This window comes from Drosophila willistoni, assembly GCF_018902025.1.
Source record: "Drosophila willistoni isolate 14030-0811.24 chromosome XL unlocalized genomic scaffold, UCI_dwil_1.1 Seg142, whole genome shotgun sequence".
In the NCBI taxonomy this organism is placed as follows: Eukaryota; Metazoa; Arthropoda; class Insecta; order Diptera; family Drosophilidae; genus Drosophila; species Drosophila willistoni.
In genome coordinates this window covers 2,066,420-2,088,575 of record NW_025814053.1, presented here as the reverse complement: position 1 = coordinate 2,088,575, position 22,156 = coordinate 2,066,420, and the positions used below count along the sequence as shown (strand labels likewise).

General features: G+C 37.7%; 1 protein-coding gene across 1 annotated transcript; it reads right to left on the bottom strand.

Annotated features, from left to right (window-relative positions):
• Positions 1 to 20,981: 20,981 nt before the first annotated feature.
• On the bottom strand, positions 20,982 to 21,927 carry LOC6652956 (RNA polymerase II subunit 5-mediating protein homolog). The gene is made up of 2 exons (XM_002075319.4): positions 21,871 to 21,927; positions 20,982 to 21,807 (listed from the first exon to the last, which is right to left on the bottom strand). Exons 1-2 carry the CDS (start codon positions 21,917 to 21,919, stop codon positions 21,230 to 21,232), a joined length of 627 nt encoding a protein of 208 aa, XP_002075355.1. The 5' UTR covers positions 21,920 to 21,927; the 3' UTR covers positions 20,982 to 21,229.
• Between the last annotated feature and the right edge of the window lie 229 nt (positions 21,928 to 22,156).

Here is a 22,156-nt window from a genome sequence, read left to right as displayed (position 1 = left end):
TTTTTTTTTCTTCTACAACTATTCGCATTACCCGCGAGCCTTTTGCAGTGTTTAGCGGAAACGCGGAGGGGGGTGAAAAAAGGCACACAGCAACCTGGAAGGGCTACCAATTTTCTTTTTTCCTGCCTCTCTTGTCGTTTTGCCACCCATGGTATTTATTTACGGCATTTTTTTAACGCTAAGCTCAGCCAGACAGATAGACAGAAATCAGCGATAGAGAATGGAGGAGAAAGCAGTTACAGTGAGGCAGAGATATGGAGGGGGTGGGTTTTGGGGCTTGCTTACCTGTATCATGGGGGGCGTGATGGCCCAAACACCATTTCCCCCCAAACCATCCCCCGCCACCCAACCAACTTAGACAATCACGACAAGGAAAAAAAGAAGGCCCGGAACGATGCTATTGTTCAATTTTTTGTTTCTTTTTGTTTGTTGCTCAACTTAATGGGCGTTGTTGGTGTTGTGAGGTAGACAAAAGGCGCCAACACTTTTGCATCACTTCGATTGTAATTTCATGCCCGAATTATCCTTGGGGAGACATTTACCCTAAACGAAGCAGCACACACACACACGTAGAGAGAGAGAGAGAGAGAGAGAGAGAAATACACACATAGAAATGTATATAAATTTCAATAGCCAAGCGTCGAAAAGGAAAAGTCAAAAGTGCGGGAAATAACGGGGCAGGGAGGTTGAGCGGGTTGGGAGGTTGCGGGTTCTCAGGTAAGTCTTGTCTCAATACAATGGAACACCACACAGACACAGACACAGACACACACACACACACCTTTATTATTATTTTTACACTTAACTTCCGGTTTACGCCTATTATGCCGCCCCCGGCCCCGGTTTATCCAACACCAACACTCCCCACACATTTTCCACTCCTGCCAGTCCTGTGCACCCTGTGGCATCAAATTACAAAATACAGCGTTCTTCGTGGCTCAGTTCCTGCCCCCAACTCCAACCCCAACCCCAACCCCAACTCCAACTTCAGTTTCTGCTCCTCATTCAGGTTGAAGAAGTTATTGTCTGGCATGTTTTGGCTGCTTCTCGTGTGGTTGTTGTATCTTCTGCTGCTGCTCCTGCTGCTGCACATGTTCGTTCCGCATAGTTCCGTTCCGTTTGATATGCCCACAAGAAAAGGTGTCACCAGAGAGACAGAGAGAAATGGAGGTTGGGATGCAGAGACTCGGTGAATAGCAGGGGGGAGAAAGTCCACATGACTTTGCCTTGGCATACTTCCTTTTCCCTTGTTTCTTCACACTTTACAATTTTTCAACTCATTGTGAGGAGTCTCTAAAAGATGTCTTTTTTCTCTCTTCAAATTTATGCCATGTGTGAGTCCGAGGAATGTATATGTTCCTTTCAAAATCCCAATCAAAATAATTAAATCCACCATATAGAATTTCACCTAAAGTGCGTTTTATAGCTCAAATTATAATCCTAAACATATAGATTTGGTTTTTAGATCTAATCTTGAGCCATAAGTTTGTTTCTGGTATCGTGTTCTCAGTTGATTTAAATCGTAACTATTCAAAATATTGTACCTAACTGAAGTATGAATATCCAGGACCGGACTTAAGAGAAATTTCGGGGCGGTTGTTAACTCGGTCTCAAACTGTAACTGCGTCTAAAGTTTTTGCTCAAAATAGTTTTCTCTTTTTCTTTCTACACACTCTTAAAATATTATTCAATTTTCGATCTATTTTTCCTAGAGAAGCTTTATGATAGTTCAAAATATATGCCATTCTTGCAGTTGGATATTAAAAATTGAAAAAAGTAATAGACCATTTAAAAATAAAACTTCAACTAACTTTGAAGAAGTCAAGGAGAGAGAAAGATAAATTTTTGGAGTATTTTGGAATTGTAAATCCAAAATACCCAAAACTTATTATTCTATAAATTTATTTAGTTCCTAATTTAGACAAAAGCAGAAACGATTCAAATTTCTCTCCACTAAGGAAGATTAAAATGTTTTAAGTTGATTTACCGTCATACAATTAGCTGGAAGCAGCTTTCAAGGCTTAATTGTCAACCCATAAGATGTAGCTTTGAAATGGCTTATACTGATTCATCGACTTTGGGGACTCAATAACATGACATTTATACACAAACCCTAAAATAGATTGTTTAACATACAAACTAGGGACTTTCGTGTCGAATATATTATATTGGCCAGTCTTTTTTCGCTTTATCTACTTGTAATTTCCAACTAGTTTTGGCTTTGAAGATATGGTATGGGCATTATAACATTGGATTAGCAAAGTCTGCGATGATAGAACTTGGTGGATTTTCAAAAAGCCTTTCACACAACCTGTTCATCTTTATATATTCATAAGATTTATTAACCTCAAGCCGCTTAAAAACTAGTTTGGGTTATCTTCAATCTAGATAAGCGTTCTTTGTATTTATTTATATATAAAAATTAAAAATCTTAAAAAGAAATAGTTACGGATTTGGAAATTCCACTTATTTTTCGTCTGTAGATGCTTTTTTTTTTTATATACGAAGCTTCGGTCTTTATTCTGAATATATAATAATTATATAAACTAATATTGTACTTTAGGCTTTGTTGTGGGGTCGATCATCGATGTCGTCATTATCAAGTGCTATCGATTGATTTTGTTTGGAATTTGTTTAACTAAATCGAGAGAATTCACTAATGCCAAAATTGATTTGAAATATCAGATGAAAAACAAACAGCTACAAACCGTCTTTACTCCTTCACAAAGGAGCACAAAGTCGACTGCTAACTTTGATTGATGCGCTGTAACTTTGCGTGAAATTGCACACCTCCATCTCTTCCACATCCCTTAACACACACACACACACACACACACACACAGAAAGAGCCATAAAAAGAAAGAAAGGGAAAGAAACGGCAAGGGAAAAAGGAAAGAAATTACGAGTAAAGGCAAAACAAAAGCCAAGGCCAAAAACGGAAGGAAACACTCAGTGCACGCAACATAGGCAGCTAGCAGCTACCTTCAATGCCAACTTGAGCTTTAAAATAGGAAATTAAAATTCGAATACTATATACACAAACATACTGAACTGAAATCTGCCACCCAGGTGTATCAGTGTGTGTGTGTGTGAAGCCACTAAGAGTGCTTTAACTTTTTGCCTTCGACTATGACTCTGTCTCTTCCTGTTCTGACTGCGATAAAAATAAATTAAGCCACAAATTGCAATTTAATTTAAGGTTTTCTTTACTCTGCACACACACACACACACACACACACACACACACACACACACACACACAGAGAGCACATACATATAAAGTCGAAACGTTTTTTGTTATCTTTTTTGGGGCATATTAAAATATCTTGCCACATATTTGGTTTGTGTAGGTGTCGCCTTCTATTTCTGGCCAAGACTTGTGGCAGTCTTTTTCTTTCCTACTCCCACCCATCCTCCTACCACTCACCTACCGATTCATAGTGTGTACGTGCGTGTGTGTGTGTGTTAAAAATTTATGGCATTGCAATTGCAAATATAATTAAAATTTTCAACTCGCTGTACGCCAACGCTTCACAGAGCTTCAGGATCAGAAGCAGCCTTATCCTGGCTTTGCTTGGGTTGCTTTCGGGTTGTTTTTGTTTCTTTCGGTTTCGTTTTTTTTTTTGTCGTTCGAAAATATTTTGACATTTATTATATTTTTAGCGGTTGTCATTTTTTGGGTAGACCTCCTAATTGAAGCTTAGTGGCATTGAGAAATTTAATTGGAATTGTTTTCTTCTTCAAATGCTGAAGTATTTCCCAGTCCCAAATTTTGTGGGAGTCAGGTCAGCCAGTCATCTAGGAAGCTACTGGGATCTATGTATGTATGTGTGCTTGAAATATTGGGTGATTTAGTGGATCGTTTTTTTAAATTAAATTGATTTGGTGATTTGTTGTGATTGGAGTTTCTATAACCAGAGTTCAATTGGAATTTAAATTATATGTATGTATGTACATGTTTTTTATATAAGGATTAGATTAAAGCATATATAAATCTATTTGGTATATATGTGTATATAGTATATAGTATACAAATGACAATTAAAGTTAAATTTTAAACAAATATTTTCACTTTTACCACTTAACTAAGAAAGGTTAATGTTTCTTCAGCTTCTTGATTAAGTAATGCCTCTTTTTGTTATTAGAATCGTTTTACCACTTTGATTTTTAGTCGATGACGTAATAAATGATGGCGCTCAGATTTCTAACCCTACCAATTGGTAAATAATAATAGGAAATCAATAATCAATAGGAAAATAAACATGCCTTATGCAGGTCTATCGAAGATGTGACAGAAAGGGAGAGATTCTCTCTTGACGTAGTCTTAGAAAAACCTTTTTTCCTCCAGACTAACTATGTTCTAAGAGCAACTGATTGAAACATTGAAACATGTTAAACTAATACACATATCACTTTGGACCGGGTTTAATTTTTTTCTTTTTGGTATAAAGTCGAAAACTGTTGTCAGATATATTGATAATTTAACTTACATTGGGGATATATGTATGTAGAATCATTAATTTTAAAAATGTTTTACATGTTTTTTAGACACTTCTCTTTCTCAAAATTCACTCAACTTTTGTTTTATCAACACGAGACATCTTAATCATTGTCGACAAAATGGAAAATAATGGTCAATATATTTCAAATATATTCATATTTAAATATTTTCAATCATTTAATCAATGTTGTAGTTGTAAATTGTTCTTGATGTAATGGCTTATTCAAGAAAAACTTTACTGAAAGTCTTTGTATTGTCAATTTGGTTCAAAAAGTAAATATGAAAATATCGTCTCTAGACTGCTCTAAAATGGATTATAATGGATGCCAAAAATTGTTAGCTCTAAAAAGTCTGTTATTGACATTTTATGTCAAATTTTGCACATTCTTTTCATATTTCGTAATTTACTTCAAATTTCAGGCAAGAAATTCTTTTAAAGTCGATAAAAATCGAAATGACAAACCATTTTTTGTCTTTTCGGTAGTTAAATTGAAATTATTTGGTTTTAAAGCTAACTTTTAAGCTAAAATAACCAAGAAATTATGAATTTTACATATTTATATTCAAGAGAAAGTATTAAATAAATTTTAAAAGAAAAAAAAATGAATCCTAAAAGTATACAAAAAAGCTTTAGCAAAATTTTATAGCTATTCTTAAAGCCGTGAACCACAACAAAACAAAATTCTACATTATTCCTACTAATATATGTATGTACATAATTGCAAAATTTCATAAATATCTTGCATTTATAATGGATGCCAAAAATTGTTAGTCTTCTGACCACTCTTAATCCCAACAACCTTATATGACAACACAGCGTATACGTAATCACAACAAACAAAGTTGAATAAAGCATTAAGTCCAAAAATTTAGTTAGGATGTGATTAAACAGAAAATAAAATCGCACCTTTTCGTTGTTTTAGTTTTCTTGATTGATCCCGAATCTGCACTTAGGTTATTATAGTTCATAAGATATGTATATGTATGTATGTAGGTAGGATCTTGAGTTTTGATAAGTAGATACTAACACGAAATCCTTAAAGCCGATTTTAATTATTATTTTGGATTGGATGAAGAAAAGATTGGTTTACGATTCTTTGCTTATTCTTTTAAAACCTAAACAAATTTTTCGATTTTATAAATTTTGTATTACCCACCTAATTTGGTGGCACTGCCTAAGAAAGTATGGATCATTATCCGTCAAATGAGATACTTTGAGTAAATATTAGACACAAAATGGCCAACCTAAATACGATTTTACTAATTCTTAAACTTTTTTTATTTTTGTATTTTTGGCCTACTTTTGAGGATTTTCTTTTATGTTTATAAATATACAAATTAATTGTTAAATTCTGAAAGAGTAATTTATGAATTTGAATTAGTGCCACTTATTTGACGATTCAGTCAAGCATACAATAGATTTGTAATTTGTACTTTTATTCATTCTTTGATTTGCTTGCCCTTCTAGAGGGTATTATAAACATAGTCAGACGTCTGTAACGAAGAGAAGGAGACCTTTCCGACCCCATGAAGTGAACATTTCATTGATCTTCATTGGAATAAAATTTCGTATCTAAGCATTTTGGTTGGTCAATTTCAAATTGAAATTTAATTTACTTCATTTACTTTTTGTGTTGGCTTTTGTTAATTGCTGACGTGGCCTAAGAGTATCTACAATTCGTTGTTGCTTTGAGTGTTGGTTTTGCTGTATGTCTCCTTTTTATAGATAAATAAACCGATATCCTTGTTGTTATTGTTGTATCCGTATTCGGGGAGCAAACTTGGCAATTTTATGCTTCAATTTCCGCTTCCTGTAAGGAGTAAGCAAAATAAGTATCTATGTATGTACCTTTTGTATGTCTGTGCATACTTTTGTGCAATCATCATGGCGTGGCGTCATTGGCAATTGAGTTACACACACACACACACACAAACACAATGAGAATGAGATAGAAGGAGACTGGCAATGCGATACTAATGCGGCCCGTGTATCTGTTCCTTCTTCTTGTTTCCTTTATTTTTATTTTTTTTATTGTCAAAATGGGGGAGTGGTTCACCTGTGTGTATTTGTGTGTGTGTGTGCGCCACATAAACTTCCCCTACTTTTGCGACCATCTTTTTCCTTTTCTTTATTTTCCTTTCTTTACTTTTTTTTTGTGTGTTGTTGTGTTTAGTTTTTACAACTGACTTGGCCGTCGACTTTAGTGACATTTGACATTTGATATGCCTTAATCAACTATAAAAGCTTGTCGTAGACAAAGACGTTTCGGTGGGGCACCACCAATTTAGACGACCGCACATAAAATTGCTGCTTTTGCTGTTGCTCTTGCTGCTGTTGCAACAGCAACATGCAGCAACATGTGGCCATAAAAGAGTCGTTCTCTGTGTTGTACATACAAATAAATGTGGTGGGGGATGGGGGAGGTGGGGGCGGGTACGTATCTAGCTGATCCGCCGCAAATGCTTCTAAATAAATAATACCCACTATATTCCGCTTGAAGCTTTCAGCTTGTAGAGGACGATGCCAAGCGACGAAGGGTAGGTGAATGCTAACCCAATCAACCAGCAAGCCAGCCAGTAGTCTAGCCATCAATTTGCCAAAAAGAAAGGGAGAGTCAGGGTGGGAGAGGGAGAGGGAGAGGAAGGCAGTGGGCAGCAGTTTAACTATGAGCAACAATCATCATTTGAACAATGTTGCTTATTGTCAATACATGAATTATTTTCAACATATTGTACGAATATGAGTATGCTAGGGCTCCACCCACATTTGCCCATTAGTTCGGGCATATATATGTACATATGTGTAGGGAGGCGAAATGGTTAAAGAACGCTGCAAAATTCAATGGAATTTAATTCTTAGGTCCACACAGAGCGATAGTTTTGCTAATTCTTTCTGACTTTGACTAAGTTTAACATTTCCGTTTGCTTTCATTTCGCTTTTTGGAGGCCATTGGCCTCTTTCTTTTTGATTAGTTCTAGAACTAGGTGAATTATCAATTAAAAATGTCGTTATATAATGAATGTTTTTCCTAACAGATGATGGAGAGTAAATTATTTGCTTCATTTGCATTTGTCGAGTTGGCGACGACCGTGACAGTGGCCAATGTTTTGGTTATTTTGGGTTTGGGGTTTGGGGTTTGGGTCTGGGCTTGAGTTGAGGTTTTCCTGTTTTTTTTTTCGGTGGGTGGTGGCTGGTGGGTGGTCGGTGGGTGTTTGGTGTTGGCTTCATTGAGTTCTGGTGGTGACTTTTACAAACGATAATTAATGAAATGTGACATGCATGGATGGGGCCCTTTCAGACTGAGGAGGACTGACTTCTGGCCGCTTGGACATGTGTGTGTGTGTGTGTGTGTGTGTGTGTGTGTGTGGATATTGAGAGTGTATTGATGAGTGGCAGCAGCGACTCTGTCTCTCTCACTCTATCTCTTTTTATCGAAGTGAATGCTCTTAATAAGAAATCGTTTTAATTGAGTTTGCATGTTTATGGCTTGAGTTGTACACTTTTTCTCCCTTTCTCTCTCTGTGAGAGTGTGTGTGTGTGTGCTTGTGTACAGCTTCAGGATACCCTGCAATTACTTTAAAAGCTTCATGGATAAATGCCCATTGAAGCTTCTGCCTGGGGCAATGATGTTGGCCACATATTGTCATGTACAATGGCATCATTTGTGGGTTGGGTTTTGACAACGACAACAACATCAAATGTAACCGCATGCTGCTTCGGTTACCGCCGCCTGATGAGGGTCAATTGTCCATTACTCTATGTCTGTGTGTGTGCGTCTGTGTCTGTGTGAGTGTGTGTTTATGGGGGGCTTCCTTCATCGTTCAGCCCGGCCAAAACGGTAGGTGACTGCACACATGTGGCGCCCCAATCTCTTCCTCTGGTTTTGGCTGTCTAGCAACTTTTGACATGCCATTCCATATACAAGTTTATAGGTGGCCTTCCCTGGGATTGAAGTATCCATTAAGAGAACCTTCCGTATAACTTCTGTTGCTGCTGCTGCTGCTGCTGTGCATCTGTGGCATAATTATTTCTTGATTATGTAAATCATGTATAAAGACCGTATACCTAAATCCATCCTCCCTGCATCTGCCGCCTCAGATTCCTTTCTTCTTGGCAAAAAGTCTATGAAAATGGTGGGAGGAGTGATATTTAGTGGAATGTTATAAACCAACAATTGCTGAGACAATTAGTTAAAACTTGGTAAAGCAATTTATAACTTGATAATGAGAAAACCCTAAAAAGGGTCGGGACTGACACACACACACACACAAGAGATAGACAAACACTTGAAAACGATTTCGAATGTTCGAAAATACTCTCTTCTTCTTCTTTTTAGAGGGTAAAAGAAGATGGAACGCAAAGGAAAGAGTTTAGCGCAGACTTTTGGTGTCAGCATTTATATTTATCCATTGAGACAAGGACACAAGGCAAGCAAAAGGAGCAACACTGGGTTCCGCTTCTACTTTCTTTTTCTGCCTCCAGTGCAGCTTCTGCTCCTGTTTGTGCAACAAAGCAAATTGCTGTAATCCATTTTCCCCAGGCTACATCATCTGCTGTTGCTGCTCTTGCTGCTCTTGCTGCTTGCCAAGTTGTTGCTACCGCCTTGCAATGTTTTGTTTGTTATCAAATGAAATGGATTTTTATTAGATTTATGCTTGTAAAGAAGATTTAAATTTATTTCGCTCTTGTTTTTTCTCAACTTCTTTTTTATGTCTCCATGTTAAAGATTAATGAGCATTTTGCCCCAAAGAAATAAGAACAAAGACTCTAAATATGTAAGCAAAAGATACGATAAAAAGATAATAAATGCATTTGGGTTTCTGTCATAAGTGCCCAAGCAATGTGATTTAAACCCTTCTAAGCACTCGATTCTTAAAGTCAATCTTCGTTTAATGTACATCTATATTTATGTCAGACACAGCCACAGTAACAAGGTTGTAAAGCAAACATTTTCAATTCGTATTCAGAATGGACTTTCGAGTAAAAGTTTCTACCAATTTTTGTTTCTCCCTCTTCTTTTGGGCTTGCAGACATGGCAAGAAACTGGCACAATGGGTGGGGCGAGGGGATGCCATGTCAAAGCTATAAAATGTGCAACTAATACGATTACAAGAGCTGAGGCCATCTCCATGACTAGGTGGACTGTTGACAGAAGGACACACATGTTAAGCAAGTTAAAGTTTGCTGTTCACCAGTCACATGCCATTCCTCAACCAAGACCATGGATAACTCCCTCTCTCTCTCTCTCCTTCTCTCTCTTTCTCATGTTTTTTGGTGTGTTTTGTTTTTTTTTTATTCTTTAAAGCCAAGTCAAATATATTTTAAATTATGATAAATTGACTTTCGGGTAAGAAACTTAACTTGAGTCAACGACAACGACGCAAGTAGAACCAGAAGGCAGACGCTTTGGAACTTCACTCAAAGTTCAAATTGTTGCTGAGTCCGGGTGTCCGGGTGTTCGGGTGTTCAGTGGGTCTATGTGGGTGGGTGGGGCATTCGGTTCGTTGTCATCTTATTATGCAGAGACGGGCAAAGCGTGACAATGAGACAATGTCGTCGTCCTCATTGCTAGGCAAGAGTGCATTACAGTGCGGCAAGCGTGTGGTAGTTGAATTTATTGTACTCCACTCGACGCCGACGACGACGCGACGCCGACGACAACGACTCTGGATCCTTCCTCTGTCCAAGAGCAATTTGCAGTTTTACGCTTACTTAAATTGTGTCTAAAATGACAAGGGGCATTCGGGGGTTGTTTCGTTTGTTCGCTATACATATATATATTTTTTTGTTTTATTTTTTTTCTTCTGTTTTTAAGGATGAGCCTAAAAGGGTTACAAGTACTAACAGAGAGATAGAGAGTCCACCCCATAGAGCCGTGCCATGGTGTCGATGGGAAAGGGCAACTTCCGCGTGTCGGCGTAAAATTTTTTATTGTTATGGAGTTCGGTTGAGTTAAGTTGGAAGCGTTCTGTTCGGTTATGCCATGTTTATGTTATCTCCTTCATCTGTGGGACACAATCGATATTAATATTGGGCATACAAATTGAAAATTATGGCCGCAAGGGTTCAAGGAGAATGTAGACAAACGGGGAGAACGAAGTGGATTACGAGCAATCAGTAAAACGAAACAAAAACGAAACGTGATCGTGCAACGTGATCCAAAAAATTCGCGTACATTTGCCATAATTCAGCTTATTAGACAGCCAAGGCCAAAAACCCTTCTAATACCATAAATTGGATGCTGGGAAAATGTACCACGCAAGATTTTCAAGTATTTTTTACTAGCACACTCATTTGAATAGAGTTTTGAAAGTGACAAAACGAAAAATTCAAACTCAAAATGCTCAAACCTGGAATTTTGGGGCAAAATTCAAGCTTTGCATCACTCACACTCTGCTCGAGCACACTTTGATGTCCCATTCATTTGCATTTGGCAATCATTTTCGAAATTAAACTGAATGCATTAACTAAAAAGGGAAATAACCACAGATCCAAGATTCTATCTCCTATCATGCAGAGACCGAAGAGGCAGAAAGAGAAAAAAGAAAACAACACCACACATATCCAATGTATGCCCAAAAACAATCGGAAGTCCTCATTCCATTCTAACCATCCCTATAGGAAGCCAACCCCCATATGTGGCCAAACCATATGAGCCTTGTGGTGGGCAACCACCCAACTTGAATGTGTGTGCGAGTGTGTGTGTGTGTGGGGGTTATTTGAGACCAAGTCTGCGGCCTGTTACGTAATGTGATAAGAATGTGTGCCATCCCCAATTTACCATCCCAACGTCCCATTTCCACTCCCATTCCTCCAGTCAATGACCCATTCCTCTTGCATTAGTTTGCTTTTACTTTCTGAAAGCATTTGCATAATTTTATTTGTTTTTATTTTACCAATTTTCAATTGAATTTTGACATTAGTTGCTCTTGTTTTGGACCCAAAGACCAACGACCTTATGAAATTTGTCATGCCTTTGCCCTCCCCCCCCTAACGAAAGAAAAATCCCAAAAGCAGAAAATATCTAACAAATTGCCGAGATTTGCTTTTAGCTTTTTGGCTTTATGGTTTTACCTGACCAGACCGACCGACCGACCGACCGACTGACTGACTGACCAGCCGAGGAAATGGAATGCGAGCAAAATGAATCATTTCATGCGTAGATTAAGAGTCTCAGTCCTCTTCGTTCTTCTAGTCTTTGTTGGACTGCCTTTTGTGGGATTCTGCTAATTGCAGGAACTTTGCTGTCATCTCCTTGCCGGGCATTAAAAAATAAAATGGAATCCTCTGCCAAGAAAGCGAAGGAGCGGAATGGAAGGCAAAGATTGTGCGGCATCGTGTAATGTATATAAAATGCGCAACATTGAAGCGACGCCCAAAGGAATTTCCTGACATTTTTTAATTTTACACTTGACTGAATGGTCGACGGGAGCCAAACAGCTCCTTCCGCCCTGCGCCGTAGCCATCAAACTCACAGGATTACATCAGATTATGCGAGTGTGCGCTGTAGGTGTATCACATCAACAAAAAAGTAAGGAAAAAACATTTGACATGCACATGTAGAAAACGTTATATTTCATATATATCAAATACAATTTGTTGGATTTTTTCTCCTCCTGTTTCCGCTTTTTTTATATGTTTCGTCCTGTGCAACGATGACAACGAAAATCAAAGAAAACTAACGAGTTCAAGGATCGATATTCCATCGATTTCATGTACATATATAAGATAGATAAAACCATTACAAATCCAACTTTTGTCGAAAATGCATTTCAATTGCATCCATCTAGCGGCTCGTTGAGGTGTGAGACGATTTTCAGAAATCTCTTGACCAATTTAATAACAACCTCTAAACACTAATATAAGTTTTTTAACTCAGATATATGACAAAGCGCTCGACAGTTCAACACTTTCAATTCAATCAATTCGATTAATTGATAACAATCTTACTGTTCGTTAGCCTTGGTAATACTTATATCAAAATTCTGCTTAATAGTTTGACCAACCGAGAAGAGTCTTTCTGATGACGCTCAGATCGCTGGAACAACAAATAATTTACAAGCAACCCTAAAGAGTAGGGGAAATTGTGGTTTGAAGTTCGTCCACTAACTCAGAACATTAAAATCTGCACTATATGGAATATTAATACCCTTGCAAAAAGGGTATATTAATTTTGGTCGGAAGTGTGCAACGCATAGAAGGAAGCATCTCCGACCATATAAAGTATAGATATTCTTGATCATCTCGACAAGACGAGCTCATATAGCCATGTCCGTCCGTCTGTCCGTCCATCCATCCGTCTGGATCAACGCAAACTCCTCCTAGACCGTTGGAGCTATAGAGCTAAAATTTTGCATCTAGGCTTGTATATACTGCAGGGGTTGTATATCTCGGATTCAGCCGGATCGGACCACTATATAATTTAGCTCCCATACAAACGGCAATGTCACGAACAGTGACTTTTATCAATACCTTCGTTATTTTCTGAGCTATTGTTGATAGAAATTTAATATTAAAGAGATTATTATGCCTATAAACGACTATGCAAATTTGATAAAGATCAAGTAACTATATCATATAGCTCCCATAGGAACGATCGGTGGAAAACAGTGACTTTGATTAATATCTTCGTTATTTCCTATGCTAAGATTGTAGGCCGTTCTTTTGCAAACATAAGCCTTTTTAGATAAAACGTTTTTACACTTCGATGACTATAGGTAAGGAAAAAGTTACCAAAAAAGTTGCAAGGGTATACAAACTTTGACGCGGTCGAAGTTAGCCCCGGCCCTCTGGTTTTCTTACAAATTCGATAGCATTTAGTGTTTCGGGCATGTGTTACCGGGTCTGCGACTAAAATAGTCAAACTTTTTACCCCTTTATTACCATTAAGCGCCGATTGTAGGCGTCTCAGTCCCCACAAAAATAATTAAATAGATTAAAATCACATGTCCACTTCCAGGACCATTTCTTGAGATTTATTGAGATTATGCGCACCGTAGAATGACTGAAGAACTCTACAAGTTTCGCAAACAGAGCTAAAGTTTTGGAAGTTTTTCGATTTGAAAACGTTTTTCAGACGTAAGTCTGATCATGATGATGCTTTTTAATGGTTAAATTAGACAGCTTGAACTTACATACTTATGATAGCGAATGCAAAACTCGTCAACGCTTATAGAAGAAAATAGGGAAATTTCATCAAGAGAAGACTGCATTAAAATCCAATCACTTCTGTAATTTCACTTGTCATTTCTGATATTTGAGGATATAGTCAAGTATGCATAGTTCACATCAAAGTTGACAGACAAGAGAGTGGTTTTCAAAAATGTTAATTTTTTTTCTTTTTTATTGATTTGAATTTGTTTTGTATTTAAAAAAAACGTCTTTTAAACATGTTCATAGTGCACAAAAAATGTTTTTAATGTTTTTAAGTTCCGTGCGAGCTTGACCGTGGTCGAACCAGGGTTTCACCAATTTCAGGCAGGACCTCAACCCGCTAATGCGCCAAGCTGCTTGAAGTTCTCTCAGCATTTTACTTATAAGTCCCCGAAGCTATAGTTTTAGACGCGATTTTTAAGGAAGATATAGAATAGTGCGCTGAATTGTTTCACACAGTCTCAAATGACTACAACATATCTAAAATTCATCAAATTCTGTGATTCGCATACCTGATGGCAGGTGGTTTCACAGTTATCCCTGGTAAACCTCTGAAAGAAACACTCGTTTCATACATACAATATGGTTAACTTGTTTGTTTTAGATTTTTCAAGTGCTTACTGTTGTGTTTTTCACTCATCTTGCTGGACTCGAGTTTGTATAAGCCAAGCCATATGCTAATTGAACTCAAGTGTATCCCTCTGATTCGACAACTAACTAATTATGCAGTTATCCTGGCAACCCTGATATCTCTATTTACATAACCCAGATCCCAACCCACATCCAGAGAGACACAGCTAGTCCCAGACCTGGACCTGACGATGATGGCTTTGCGTGCAAGCGACACGTGGCCCTTGTACAATACATTTTGCCTGCGTTTCAAAAGTGAAGTAAGTGTATTAAGTCATTTGCATATATTTGTTGTTTATATTGGCAAACAACAACAGCAGCAGCAGCAACAACAACAACAGCAAGAGGATATTTGCTATTAACTTTCTTTAATTTGTTTGTTTTGGCGGTTATGTCGGTTTCCAAAATCCAGCCTAGCATGGCAAATTTCTGTTGATCATAGCGGTTTTTCCGCATTTCATTTTCCCTTTTTTCTCTTCTTCTTCTTCTTGTTTTGCCTCTTAGGATTGGGATTTTCATTTTGCTATTTGTTTGTGCTTCTCGGGTCTAAAGGGTCTTATTAATTGCAATTCGCATCATTCATCCAGTGGAACTACTTGAGACAACGGCCAAAAAGGAAGCCATAAATAATGCCAAGGACTGGATTCTCTTCAGGCTTCTACTTCTGGTTCTGTTTCTGTTGGCTGCTGGTTTCTATCTGCTGCTGCCAACAAGAGGACAAGTACAAGAAATTTGTGTTCCATTTAATTGCTGGGGTGGTACGGTTAAGCAAGGATAAGCAATAGAATCTACCAGTACAGTGGAATGAAATGTTAAAGTGGAAATTTAGTTTGCATAAATTATGCGAGGAAGCCTTCAGCCCCCCATCCCCGCTCCATGCCCATGACATCCCCACCATCTTGCCCCATAGAAATGCCAAAAACTTTGCCATCATCGTGTACGTGCACAGACTGACCCCAAAGTAAGATATTCCCCGTTTACTTGATTTCTCTTTCTGTATCTGATTATCGCCATCTCGTCTGTCTGTCAGTCTGTCTGCCTGTCTGTCTGTCCCGCGTGTCGGTCTGTCGTCTGGCCGTCTCACTCTACTCCACCTTCTCCTTTCCCACATTTTCGTCTGTCTTCTGTCTGTGCGTTGTCTCGACGCCTGTCTGTTCCAATAGCCATTGAGTTGGGTTCTTCTGATGGCGCTGCTGCTGTTTGTCCAACTTTCCATTTTGCGTGGGGGCTTTTCCTTTTCGTTTGGTTTTGGTCCCTGCACATCCGCATAACGGAAGTCCCTTTCTATGCTGTACTAAATGGCATTTCCGTCGCAGTCACACACACACATAGCTCGTTTGTGATTTCACCTGCCCTTTCTACTTCCGGTTACTACTTGATATATGCATTGCTTGATTTGATTAGAATTGATTTCGTTGCTTATGAGATGGAAAAACCAGAGCAAAAGTAATTTTTATGCATTACCAGAGGACATGAGAAAATTCTTGCCGTCGCTTTATTTATCTCTTATTGCTATTCACAATCAAAATCAACTATGACATTCTCCTTTTTTTTCTCGCTGGCTCCACATCACGATTAAGACCATCATTGTAATCCTCCTCCAGTAGACGCCTCTTCAAACACATATGCTTAGCCTCGGCCAATGGTTCATCGGAGACCGGGAGTCCCTTCGTAACTTCCACACAGTCCGGACATATTATACTCTCGCAAAGTTTAGACCGCTCTAACTTCGATGTGGACCTCACTTTCGATGTGGACTTCCACTTCTCCGTGGGTCGTATTCGCTATCATTTACAATTTGGGTTTCTCGTTTGATTCCCTAGATACAACTAAAATAATTAAATAACTGAAGGCTTAGTTCAGGAGCATTGAAATGATTGATTTTGCTTATACTGCCTACTTTAACTTGTCGAAAGGAATCAATGATTCCATTTTATACCCTTGAGAAATATGTACAATTATCACTCAGTTTTGGAACTATTGGTATACAACTTTTGATATTAGCTTCTTTCTAAGATAACTACACACTATATTATATACGTGTGAGAGAGGTGGCCAGCGTGTGTTTTGTTTTTCTAAGAGAGATGGACTGACACTTATGGACCTTCAACTAAGACTGTGACAGAGTTAACCACCGACAAAGATATGTTACAGAAAGAGAGAATTTAAGTATAGTAATGTCCTTAATCAGTGTCCTTATAAGCTAAGTGGCAAGTCAGAAGTACAGTGTAAACGAGACAAAAAGAGTTTTTCCAAATTATTTCATGTATAATCCATTTGACCTGGCTGATATCTGATGTCCAATTTATAGAGAGACTATATAAACTTTGACATAGCTAAAGTTAAATTCTTTGATATTTACTTAATATGATTGTTGTAATTTTGTATTAAGCTTACGATTGCTTTTGCCATTTGGTTTTAAAATCTCTGCCACCTACTAACATATTTTCCATCTAAAGAGAGAGAGAGAGAGAGAGAGAAAGTTGTTAATTGCCAACTTTGTGCCTTCCCCCTATCCGAATCCCTTTATTTTTCTTCCACACACAGCAACATCATAAACAAAAACCAATTTCCGTCCATGGCCATGGCTTTAGGGCAAAGCAATAAAACTTTAGCTTCAACATCAGCTCCAACTTCAATGCTTCAACCTACACAACACAAGAAGTTGAGTTTTTGGCCTGTTTTTGCAGCGGCGGCAGCAAAGTATGCAATAACAAAAACGGCAAAAGAACTTTGCACAGAGAGCAGCAACAGCAACAGCAGCAGCAGCAAGAGCAACTTGGCAACCCTGGCCATTCTAAAAAGTAGGCAACACAAACCAGTACAAAAACCAAAACAATCTTGACCAGGCAAAGTTTTTTATATGTAGGTTTCATTTTTCTTATAGACATTTTCGTTTTGCTTAACCCTAAAGCAGACCGCATCCTGCATAGCAGCCACATCCACATCCACATCTACATCGGCATCCCCACAGTCTTTTTTGGCAATTGAACAGGACAACAAAACTCGAGAAGGACTTGGGGTAAAAACTAAGTCTCAGGCGAAAGTAAAAACACCGCATAGACTGACAGTCCACTGTCAAAACTTTTTTGATTATCTTAATTGCGATTACCAAACGAACTCTCATCCCCATTCTGCCACTTTCTTTCTAACCCCAATAGACAGACTCACACACACACACACACACACGTACACGTACACGTACACGTACACGTACACGTACACGTACACATACTTATATATACATTTATATCTGTATAATCGGAAACAAAAAGCGTCTGGCATTGGGCAGACGGTGGATGGTTTATCTTCCGTTGAAATTAACAAGATTGACCCCCAAATAAAAGAAATTGGGCTATCAAAGCAGAAAAAATAAGAAAAAAAATACAACGAAATAAAGAAAGTCGAAAACAAGTATCCAAAAACTTTTTTCGTCCCCCCCAACCTAAAAATCATCATCAACCACTGCCGTGTGTGTGTGTGTGAGTTTGTGTGTGTATCAGTTGAGTGCAATTACAATTCCATTTTGGAAACAAAAATAATAGTTTTGTGCAAATTTCTGATTATATTGGGGACCTGAAAATGCTCTCTAGGGTCAAGAGCCCAAAAAGAAAAGAATACATCACTTTAAAGACGCCTTAAAGTATGCTATCAAATATATAATTGCTGCTCATTGATTTCAATCCACAGAAACTGCAGAGCAAAAATTTTGCACAATTTATGTTCATTTTGTGCGTAATCAATTGCAACAACATTTTATGCAAACATTGAGTCAACACAATTTTCATTCGTTTCACTCACAGGTGAGTGAAAATGGCACGGCAACGATTACGGTTGCGGGGAGGGGTGCAAAGCGAGCGGGGGGAAATTTGCGTGGCATCAGCATAACATTTTTAGCGATTGCCAAATGAAAATAAACAAGCAAAAGAAATTATTATTATTACTCGTCCATATGGTGTATGTTTGTTTAACACGTGAATAAAGGTTTATCTCGGCTCATCTTCTTTTTGCTGGCTTAAATTTGATAAAATTTGATCCAAATTTGATTGCACTGTCATGGCAACCCATTTAAAAGGATTGTAACAATTAAAATAAAACTGTGTTTCAGTTTGACGTCAACAGAAAACACATTCACGGAAAATATAAACAAAAACTTTTCCATTAAAGTGCCAACGAAATTGCATTTAACTTATTAAACTTTTAAAGTCACAACTGAAGTAAGATAGACACTTTTCTTTGTTCTCCATCTGAATAAGTGTTTATTTGAATGTGCCAGTAGTAATTTTTCCATTATTACTCTACATTCTAAACCACGAATATTAATCATTATTTTTGACTCTCTGTAAGTTTATTCCTAAAAAAACATCTTACTTTTATTTTTGTCATTATCCAAAAAATAAGCAAAAATTAAATTACTTCTCATTTCTTTCATCGTAAATAAGATTATTTGTTGGATTAGAAACCTCAAAAGCGTTTTACTTAAAAATAATATATTTAGAAGGCTACAATTTTCATAAATAAAAATGAAATGAAGAAAATTTATAATAATATTTTGAAAACTGATAGAAATTAATATAAAATAAAAAGGCGGTTGTTTTTCGGACCCTTTTTAACTTCTAAAGCTAATCCAAAAAAGCAAAATCCTGTGAAATCAAAGTTTTAGCTGACGATAGATTCAGCAAAGAAGTAATTTTTGTCCTGATCACATTCAGAATTTTAGGATCACAAATTCTGAGTCGATATAGCCATGTTCCCCTGTCCACCTGTCCACCTGTCCACCTATGCGACTCAACGTCCCGCCGCTTCATTTGGAATTTGGTATTTAAGCTATTTTTTATTAATTTGTTGGATCGGGCCACTAAAAAACTTATAGTTTTGCTATGGAACCCATCGATGGAGAAGTTTATTGAAAAAAAAATATACTGTCATAATATATATATGGGAAGATTCAGTATCAATACTTTAGGGTGTAGGGTCGGACCATTCACACATCCTGACTTTAAACACATATCGTTTGAGATAGGCACTTAAATAAAGGGTTAATTCATTGTGTAACTATTTATTAATGGCTCATTAATATGTGATTTTTCTCTAGAAAGCCAATTAATAGAGCGCGTGTCGAGCTCAAAATGGCTAAGACCTTTTTTATTACCGTTAGTATAGAAGCAATATGATGTAGTATTATATTCGGTCTGATTGTGATTTACCTATCCGAAGTTCATATACCGATTTTCATTCAACAATAGTTATGATATTGATGCGCCATATTTAATATTTATCATTTCAAACTGCCAATGACACACGATAAGTTAAAGCATTTTAGATATTATGAGTAATACGCCTAAGTTTGTTATTAAACCAGAGGGCCGGGGCTAACTTCGACCGCGTCAAAGTATGTATACCCTTGCAACTTTTTTGGTAACTCTTTCCTTACCTATAGCCATCAAAGTCGAAAAACGTTTTATCTAAAAAGTGTAATGTTTCCAAAAGAACGGCCTACAATCTTGGCATAGCAAATAACGACGATATTGATTAAAGTCACTGTTTTCCACAGATCGTTCCTATGGGAGCTATATGATATAGTTACTCGATCTTTTTTAAATTCGGCAAAGTCATTAACAGATATATTAAACTAACCAATATTTAATTTGAAAGCAATTGCGCCAAAAGTAACGAAGTTATTGACCAAAGTCACTGTTTTCGACCGATCGGTCCTATGGGAGCTATATGATATAGTCACCCGATCTTGATCAAATTTGGCGCAGTCGTTTGTTATTGTAACAAATTCATAAATATTTAATTTCACGACAATAGCTCAGAAAATAAGAAAGTTATTGAGAAAAGTCACTGTTCGTGACCTTGACGTTTGTATGGGAGCTATACGATATAGTGATCCGATCCGGCTGATCGGCTGATCCTAGCTCTTACGGTCTAGGAGGAGATCGCGTCGATCCAGACGGACGGACGGACGGACGGACGGACGGACATGGCTATTTGAACTCGTCTCGTCGTGCTGATCCAGAATATATATGCTTTATATGGTCGGAGATGCTTCCATCTATGCGTTACACACCAAAATTAATATACCCTTTTTGCAAGGGTATAAAAATACGATCTCGACTGCGCTTGGTTGCCCCACCTTCCCCTACACGTGTTTGTACATGCCCAATTATGGCACTCCAAGTCAGTGTCTTATGTTTTCATCTCTGTCTACGAAAATGACAAGATAAACCACTTTGTAATGGTGACAAAAATATATGTACATATGTATATACATACGTATGTACCTATATAGATAGATAGACTGTTTACATATTTTTGCTATTCACTCTTTATGCAAATAATAGGCACAATGTGTCATTTGGATACTGTAACAACCTTTGCTTTTCCCCTGCCCCTTGTGGCTGTTCTCTTTGTAGATGACAGGATGATGCGCGGATGAGTCTCGTGTCCCACAGAAACCGCCATGTTGCGTACTTTTTGTTTTTGTCGTCCATTTCGTTAGTCTATGATGGATCACATGTATATATGTACATATGTATGTATGTATGTATATCGAAGGGGAGGGGTATAAAATATATATAAAATATTGGCTGTCTACGAGAAAGAGAACCAAAAACGAAAACCGTCACCGAAACCTGGGATTTCAATTTATATGCAAATGATATGCAGACGACAAGACAAAATGTTGCCACATTCTATGTAGAAGTAAGTTTAATATATAAGTACATACATATGAATACATTAGGTACATACATACATACATATGTATTGCTTTTGGTTTTAATCATATTTATTAAAAATGTAATTACATCAGATACTTTCCTATATATATATATTTATATATATATATGTACATGGCCAATTTCTTCTCAGTTTCCGTATCAGTTTCTTTTTCGGGGTTATTTTTTGTTTTTTCTTTTTTGGTTTCTTTTGGGGGAATTTCAGGTAAAGTAGCGTATACCCTCGGCATCGTCGTCTCGAACGTCATAACTGCTGCCATAATTGCCATAGCTCTTTGGACACGACTTCTGTGTGACCTCCTCCTGGTATTGCTCCACTTCATCTTCGTCCTCGGTGTCGTTGTCGTCTTCCTGCTCGGCTGAATAAGCAGCTGCTGTGGTCTGGTCCTTCTCATAGCCATAACAGCAACTTGTCGCCGTGGTTGACTTTTGTTTCTTAGTTTTTTTGTTCGTCTTTTTGCTTAGCTTTTCATCCAACAGCTCTAGCTCTTTGTCCTTTTTATCCTCAAAGAAATTGAGCTCTTTTTGCTTTTTCTCCTCCCACCACTGCTTGAACTTCTCCCACTCGTTCAGTTTCTTTTCCTCTTTGGCCTCCTCCTTGGCACCAAATAAATTGAGAAAATCCAGCTTCTTGAGCAGCTCCTTATCCTTTTTGGCCTCAAACCAGTTGAGCTCCTTCTCTTTCTTTGCATCAAAAGCCTCTTTCTCGGCCTCCAGTTTCTCCATCAGATTCTCCAGTTTGGGTAGTTTCACCAGCCAACCCTGGGCAAAGCTAATAGCTGCAAGGAAACCATCATTCAGCATAACTTTAACTAACTAGTTAGTCGTTGGCTTCAACTCACCCATACAGGCCAGCAGCAGCCACATCAATTGTTGTCCAAATCTTTGCATGTTCTCAATGTCTCTGACATTTTTGGACACTGCGTTGTGACTACTTATAACCCGAAATAAGACACTCTCGACTCTCTAGAGGGCACGTGCTAGATAAGCCACATGTGCAAGATGCGTCCAGACCCCAGCCCCCATACAAGTGTATGAACTTCCACAGATTGTGTGAATTTCAGATATTGCATTAATTTAGTATTTTATGAATGCAGCCATTATTGATAAGGCTGGGCAAAGTTTAAG